We start from the raw sequence: 8,000 nt of genomic DNA, 5'->3' as shown, positions 1-8,000 counted from the left end.
CTTCAAGAGAGAAAATGCCACTTTTCATCGATACTTTTGAAAATGAGTATTGTATCCGGATACAACGTTTTAGTATCGATACTTTTTTGAGTATCGATACTTTTGACAACCCTACTAGAATAACCTTTGTTTGCTTACTCTTAGTAAACATATATTTAAATGTATTTACTTTAATTACCCACCTTATCTAAAACAGTATTTTGTGCAACTGACATCCAACTATCAAACCAGGCAATCTACTTATCCCTACTTTTCAGTGCCTCACAATAGGAAATCAATAGGTACAAAAGCATTTATGTTCAAAGGACCAAACAACTGGAACCATTTACCTGTTGGTATTAGATCATCACAATCACTAATCTGTTTGAATCAAGTCCTATCCTCCTATTTTGAATTATGCTTTCAATAAATATGTCACCATATTTCATCTAATATTTGTTTAAACTCTGGTTGCAATTTCGTCTAAGTGATTTTTGTATATGTCTGTCTTGTCTGTTTTTTATTTTATTTTATTTTATTGTCTGTATTGTATTGTCTTGTTTCCTTTCATTGTATTGTGCTGAGTTGTGTTATGTCTTGATGTTTTGTGTGTGGGACCCCCTCGCAAACGAGTTGTGACAACTCAAGGGGCTTATCCTACGAAAATAAACTTCAATATATACACTACTGGTCAAAAGTTTTAGAACACCCCAACTTTTCCAGAATTTTATTGAAAATGATGCAGTTTAATGTCTCAGTGTACTCTGAAATGAATGCATATAACAAATAAACAATTGAAGTTAAAAAATAAATCATAGAATCAATTTAGAAAGGAAAATGTATTCTAAACTTTTGACTCATGAAAGTAGAAGTTGCAGAAGTTCCCTTAAATGTGTAGCAACTTATAGGTTGAAAGTGATCAAGAAAAGTTGGGACACCTGTAGGAATTGGTAGCAACTTAGCAACTTTCAAGGCTTGATCAACTTCCATTGCTGCAGAACTGCTTTAAGTTTTTAACCCATTTCTTGTTCCCTGAAAAAGGCCTTTTTGTATAATTATGAAATGTACATTATTTTATAGTTTTGGTTAAGCTTACCTTTTTTTTTATTTACCTCTGGCAGTTCACCACTTACCCTTGTACCCTTTCAAGCTGTTCATTGGACTTGAACTGCTTGAATTTCAATTAAAAAATTGTGGTGTTCTAAAACTTTTGACCGGTAGTGTATATATAAAAACAAAAAATTTAATTTGACCCTTCTTTTCCTTTCCCCGTGTGCAGACAAGCCCATGCAGATGAATCAGGCTCTGTTCATGCTGAACGGACGGAGCGGCTACGTCCTGCAGCCGCCCATCATGAGGGACGACAGCTTCGATCCCTTCGACAGACACACGCTGAGAGGACTCGAACAAGTCACTCTACAGATAGAGGTATGATAAAGACAAGTCACTCTACAGATAGAGGTGTGATAGAGACAAGTCACTCTACAGATAGAGGTAGGATAAAGACAAGTCACTCTACAGATAGAGGTATGATAGAGACAAGTCACTCTACAGATAGAGGTATGATAGAGACAAGTCACTCTACAGATAGAGGTGTGATAGAGACAAGTCACTCTACAGATAGAGGTATGATAGAGACAAGTCACTCTACAGATAGAGGTGTGATAGAGACAAGTCACTCTACAGATAGAGGTACGATAAAGACAAGTCACTCTACAGATAGAGGTGTGATAGAGACAAGTCACTCTACAGATAGAGGTACGATAAAGACAAGTCACTCTACAGATAGAGGTAGGATAGAGACAAGTCACTCTACAGATAGAGGTATGATGAAGAGAGGACTGGGCTGTTTGTATGCACATGTGATGCCACTGTGCAGAGGTTTTCAGACGGTGAGGTGCTCCTCAGGAGCGTGGGTGAGTTGAAAAAAAAAGGGGACGTGAAGCAAAAATACTGCAGGAGGTGAAAGGGAAGGGTTCATACTGGTGTTCTAGAAACAACGCAAGGTAGTTATTGTAGCTTGGCTGCAACACTATCAGCTCCTGCAGCAGTGACACAAATCAGGGAGGTCCTTTAAAGCCCTAAGATCCTGATTGTCTCTATTAATGTCAAACTCTTCTTGATTATAACTCCGTTAAATGCGAATTTACCTGCGCCTTGCCTGAGAATCTTCACGTTTCTTCGGTATTTGTACCATTTTACCACAATGTAAATAACTGTAGGCTTAAAAAATGGGGCTCAACCGACTCCATGGCAAATTGATACCTTCTGACCTCCCCCAAAGCACGAAAAATATGGCAACCGTAGTTCCAAGTGTGAGTTTTGTTTCCCACAAATGAAAGTAAAAAAATATATAATTTAAGGAGCTGTTGGAGACGTGCATAGTTGTCTCAGTTGTGTTTGAAGGGTCACACTTCAACTGACTGTTGTATTCATGCGCTGAAACAGGTGAGAATATCTAAAGGACTAATCTTCATTTCCTCTCCTTCCTTCTGAAGGTTTTGGGCGCCCGGCACCTGCCCAAACATGGGCGTGGCATCGTTTGTCCTCTGATCGAGATCGAGGTGTGCGGAGCAGAATACGACAGTGCCAAGCAGAAAACTGACTCAGAAGGTGAGAACGCTGATATAACCAATGGGTGTGTCTGCCAGTAAAGTGATGCTCTGCCAGAACTGAAGGAATGACTAGTTACTGTTTACTGGATATGTTACCCCCAGTGTTATTTCCTGTCTGGTCCTAGAAAAACAGGAAGATGTACAAACAACTAAGTCATGTGTGGGAATAAAGGGAAAAACACTGGAAGTAGCTCTGACCCAGCTCTCATCAGGTTTTAGCCAATGAAGAAACATTACAATATAGTGATTTACTTTGCCACATAACTGTGATATTCCTGTATAAAATAATAATCACTGATTCATTTTACTTTCAAAATTTTTACTTAAGCTCTCCTTTGTTTCAAATGTACAGAAGCAATCAGAAATCTGAGAAAAAAGTCAGAATTCTGAGAATAAACTCAAAAAACTCTTAAGTTTAAAGTCAGAATTCTCCCTTTTTTTCTGAGTTTAAAGTCAGAATTCTGAGAATAATCTAATCGTCTTCTGTAGAAATGAGGTGATTTGTATCAATGTCTCTGTTTTAGCCTGAAATTGAAGCATTCTCACTATTATCCATAATGGGATGAGGTTCTTTCTGCTGCTATGGACGGCTGATTCTGAGCCTTTTCAAAGTGATATTTATATATGTTTAGCTTTTTTTAATAATAATAAATTGTATTTATAGAGCGCTTTTCAACGCTTTACAGTTAGAACAGTTAAAATGCAGTTAAAGATAAAACAAACAATTAAAATCAACAACAAAGTGTAGTTAAAAGCAGTACTAAACTGGTGAGTTTTTTTTTTTTAATAATTATTGTTTTTTCCGCTGCTGTTTATACTTTTATTTATGGTTATCTCTTCTGCACTCTGGTTCTTCCACCAGATGGAGAAATGAGCCAAGAATTTTTTTTTTTCCATAACAGACTATGGTTTTATTTCGTAGTGTAATCATGCTGACATTTCAGTTTGCTGAAACTTTTTTAACACTTCTTGAGGAATAGTGATGCAATTCCAATTACGATACTAGTGATGGATATGTATTTTATATTTTTCATCTCTCCTTTTCTCCTCTCCAGCTGACAACGGTCTGAACCCCACGTGGCCCCGGAAGCCGTTCGAGTTTGCAGTCGGTAACTCTGCCTTTGCCTTCCTGCGCTTTGTGGTTTATGAGATCGACATGTTCAATGACCAAAACTTCCTGGCTCAGGCCACATTCCCCATCCACAGCCTGAAGACAGGTACACACACCATCAATGTGCTCTCTGAGATCACCTTAAACCCTGTTCCTGTGACTCAGTGCTGTAATAAAAGTCTCTTGTGTGGCTGCAGGTTACCGGTCAGTCCCTCTGAAGAACAGCTACAACGAGGATCTGGAGCTCGCGTCTCTGTTGGTCCACATGGACATCATCAGTGGCAGGGTGAGCTACGCTTCTTTACTCTGCTTTATTAAACTTCCTCCATGATGTCTTTGCTCAACACAACAGGCAACAAAAGCATCAACTCAAGTTGACAACACTGCTGCATCTACCTGGAACATCTTACAACTTTCACTCAAATTCAACACAATTATAACCATTAAAACTATGATAACCAATAACTAAACTATGATAACCAATAACTCGACATCATTGTAAATGAGGGGTTGCCCTCAGTGATTCCTCTAGAAATAAATAAAGGATAAATATGTTACCATATTTCCTCAAATAGTAGCCGGGGCTTCTATTAATAAAAAATCATAATAATAGGGGCAGGCTATTATTTGAAGGAGGCTTTTATTAAAAAAAGAAAATCAGAGCAGCTCTGACCGGCACTTTTTAGAGTGTTTTACACAGCGCATTGTAGCCAGTTACCCGGATGTCGGCCATATTGGAAGTACTCGGATGTAAACAAACAATGAACAGCACGCTGAATGTTCATTTGAAGCAGGATTTTAAATGTCTAAACTACTAAAAAGCCCAGAAGAACGTGCGTAAACGGCTCGACTTTACAGAGAATGACTATGACAGCAGGAGAAACAACCATATTTACCTACAGTACTAACTCGTGTGGCCAAACTTCAAAATACAGGTGTTGTGTGGAAATCTGTTACCTGTCAAATGATGTTTCCTGAATGGTGTTCTCCGTAGCATCACCTCCACGGTTGGAGTTAGGATTTCAGTTTAATGTTAGGCCTTGTAGAGAGAACTGTTTGGGGTTAAGGTAAACTTGGGGTCATGTTAACAACTTAAAGGAGGACTGGTTGGGGTCAGGGGTCAGGTTGGTGCAGGTTAAGGTAAGGGGGACACATATCGACGGGGGAACAGACTTTGACATAACACCGGTAAGACACCCGGCTTATAAAAGAGGCCGGCTTTTATTTAATAAAAACTGTTTTTACACCAGGCTACAAAATGAGGCCGGTCATTAATAGGGACCCGGCTTTAAATTGAGGAAATACGGTAAATAAAAATGATCCCATGAACATTTTGAACAATAGAAGCCTGTGGAGTTGACACTTTGGTGACACATGAATCTTTTTTCTCCTGCTTGTTCCGTCAGGATGAAAACGGAGAGGTTCTGAGCCCGTTCCATGCCGTCGGGGCCACGCCGGTGTCAGCAGCGGCCCAAGCCGGGCGGGAGCGTTCGGGGGAGTCGGTGTCCTCGACGTCCTCCAACATGTCCCCCGTGCCCCAGTCCCCGGCCCAGGCCATGGCCTTCAGGATGAGGGAGGGCTCCTTTGAGTCCCGCTACCAGTCCCCTCTAGAAGACTTCAGGGTGTCCCAGGAGGCCCTGCTGGACCACATGGACCCCCAGAACAGACAGACAAGGTAAGTGTGTGGCGTTTTGGGGCTGTAGAACCTGATAATGTAATAACCCCGATAATGTAATAAAAATCTGCACTTGAGTCCATTGAAAATGTAATAAAACCTGATAATGTAATAACTTCCCGATAATGTAATAAAGTGCATTTCCCAATGATGTAATACACTTTTTGCCAATAATGTAATGAAGTATAACACCAAGCACCTTTAGATTTCAAGAAGCTGTTGAATGCATTCGTGTTGTCATGGATACCTCATTTGTGAAAAACGGATGAACGGGTCAAAAATTAATAAACATTCAACTTTGACCTGTTGGTGGCGCTAGAGCTCTTGAGCTAGAGTTTCCTACACAGTATCACCACTTGAACCCAAGTAATGGGTGGTCTGCTGTTAAATTAATACAATATTGGGGAATTATTACATTATCAGGACTTGCGAAATGAAGGCTAACCTGATAATGTAATAACCTTCCATTAATGTTATACTTTATTACATTATTGGTAAAAAAGTGTATTACATTATTGGGAAATGCACTTTATTACATTATCAGGAAGTTATTACATTATCAGGTTTAATTACATTTTCAATGGTTCAAGTGCAGATTTTTATTACATTATCGGCGTTATTACGTCATCGGGAAGTTATTACATTATCAGGTTTTATTACATTTTCAATGGACTCAAGGGCAGATTTTTATAACATTATCAGGGTTATTATTACATTATCGGGAATTTATTACATTATCAGGTTCTACAGAGGTTTTGAACATCTATGCGGTGTGTTTTGTTTTGTGTCGGTAGAAGATTCGAGACATCCTCCCGTCTTTTTTTTTCTCCTCAGGATGTTGCGGAGGACCAGAGTGGGCGGAGAGAACCGTGTCTAAGTCCAAGCCAATCAGGACGCATTTCTGTTGCACCCCCACCGCCCCCCCTCCCCCCCTCCGTACCCAGTCGCCTCTCCCCGTACTGATGATGTCACTGACTGCTGTGAACACTGTTTCCATGGAAACGCCCACCACCGCTTTGGCCTACATTTCAGGCAGCTCTCCCTCCCTCCATTCTCCAAACCTCCCTCCCCTCCAACCACCCTCCCTCTCTCCTTCTCTCCTTCTCTCCTCCTCCCTCCCTGACGAGAAGGAGGAAGGAGGGACTCGGGACACGAGAGGAGAGGGAGGGCCGCCGAGAGGAAGCCGACCGCCGCGGACAGGAAGAAGAAATGGACACTCACTCACAGGAGAACAAAACAAGGCTGGAAAAGTTTCAGCTCTGAACTGGTTGTTTGCGTGGGCGGGCTCGTTCCTCTCTTGTGTTTTTTAGGTGTGCACAACATCTGCTTAGTTCGGAGGGCAAGAGAGAGTCAGAAAAGGTATCAGTTTGAAACTGTTTCCCGGTTAAGTTTCTTCGCTCTTCTCTATTAGGCGTATATGAATATATGTATTTATTCCTGCTGTGCTGTTGGCCGGAGAACAGCAGCAGCTGACCTGCTCTCAAAGAGCTCCTGTCTCCATGTTTTTAATTATTATAATTATTTAAACCTTTAAACATTCATAATGTGACTTTTTTTTCTTTTTTTTTATGTATATGTGTAAAACACGAGGGCTCTCTACGGCTACTTTAATGTTCCTCTTCTCTGCTTTGTGGAGGAAATTCTGTGCATCCAGTCAAACTCGTACCCTAAAATCCTGGAGGTCATTTTTTTGTTTCTTTTTTTTTTTTTTTTTCGAAGGCGTCAGGAAGAAGTCATAGCCTGTCCGTTCGTGTTGGAAGCGGTGAGAGAGCAGCCAGCATTATATGTTATGTATGCATTAACAAACACACACAGGCTTTTTTTTATTTATTTCTAACTTACATTCCAAGTAACTGCATTCACATCATTCCATTTTCCTGCATTGCAGGCGCCTTTACAAGCCAGTCCGACACATTCAAACTCCTCTCTCCCTCGACCGTCTTTACTCCACATCCATCACGTCTGTAAAGTGTTTAACACCACTCTGTGTGCTAAAGCAGGACCAGGGATACATGTCGACCCAGGAGAGGTTGTCGTCTAAAGCGTGAATGATAATTGTGTCCATCATTTTCTGTCTGATTTGTTAATGGGCCGTTAAAATGCTGCTGAAATGGTGATTTTGATCGATAACTGCTGGATAATTTGAGAATAAGAAAGTGGTATGAGGAACACAACTATGTATGCCCATTTGAAACAAAATTATTCAAAGGGAACAATTTAAATGTTGAGAATGATGGGAATGGATCAGATGTTAACACCAACGCCATTATCAATTCTGCTTATCATTCAGATTCTTTTTCTTTTTTTTCCTGTATGGATTCCTGATCAGTTTTCCGTGTGGAAAAAAATGGACTCGAAGGCCATATTGAGTCAAAAGATGTTGTTTCCTAAAATATATGCCACTAGAAACAGAATTTGAATTATTTTATATTGGAATTTGAATTGCTTAACTTGAATAATTGCATTAAAAAACTGAATTTGAATCACATCATTTGAATTTGTATTGTTCAATTTGAATCATTGCATTGAAAATCTGAATTTTAATTTGAAATTGAATTTATTAGTTTGTAACTGAACATTCAGTTCTCACAATTCAAATTCAGTTTGCAAAATTCAATTT

At 39.8% G+C, this 8,000-nt stretch overlaps 1 protein-coding gene across 2 annotated transcripts in view; it reads left to right on the top strand.

Moving 5' to 3' along the window:
• Positions 1-7,712, top strand: part of plcg1 (phospholipase C, gamma 1) — a 57,327-nt gene extending 49,615 nt beyond the window's left edge. For both annotated transcript variants that reach the window (XM_059332945.1, XM_059332944.1), the window contains exons 28-33: positions 1,259-1,407; positions 2,478-2,592; positions 3,650-3,811; positions 3,903-3,991; positions 5,112-5,380; positions 6,215-7,712. In XM_059332945.1, the coding sequence (XP_059188928.1) occupies positions 1,259-1,407; positions 2,478-2,592; positions 3,650-3,811; positions 3,903-3,991; positions 5,112-5,380; positions 6,215-6,257 (827 nt within the window). In that variant the 3' untranslated portion in view covers positions 6,258-7,712. The remainder of the gene's footprint in view (positions 1-1,258; positions 1,408-2,477; positions 2,593-3,649; positions 3,812-3,902; positions 3,992-5,111; positions 5,381-6,214) is intronic.
• The last annotated feature ends 288 nt before the right edge of the window (positions 7,713-8,000 follow it).

The sequence above is a fragment of the Centropristis striata genome, chromosome 5 (assembly GCF_030273125.1).
Source record: "Centropristis striata isolate RG_2023a ecotype Rhode Island chromosome 5, C.striata_1.0, whole genome shotgun sequence".
NCBI lineage: Eukaryota > Metazoa > Chordata > Actinopteri > Perciformes > Serranidae > Centropristis > Centropristis striata.
This window is presented reverse-complemented; position numbering and strand designations above follow the sequence as displayed.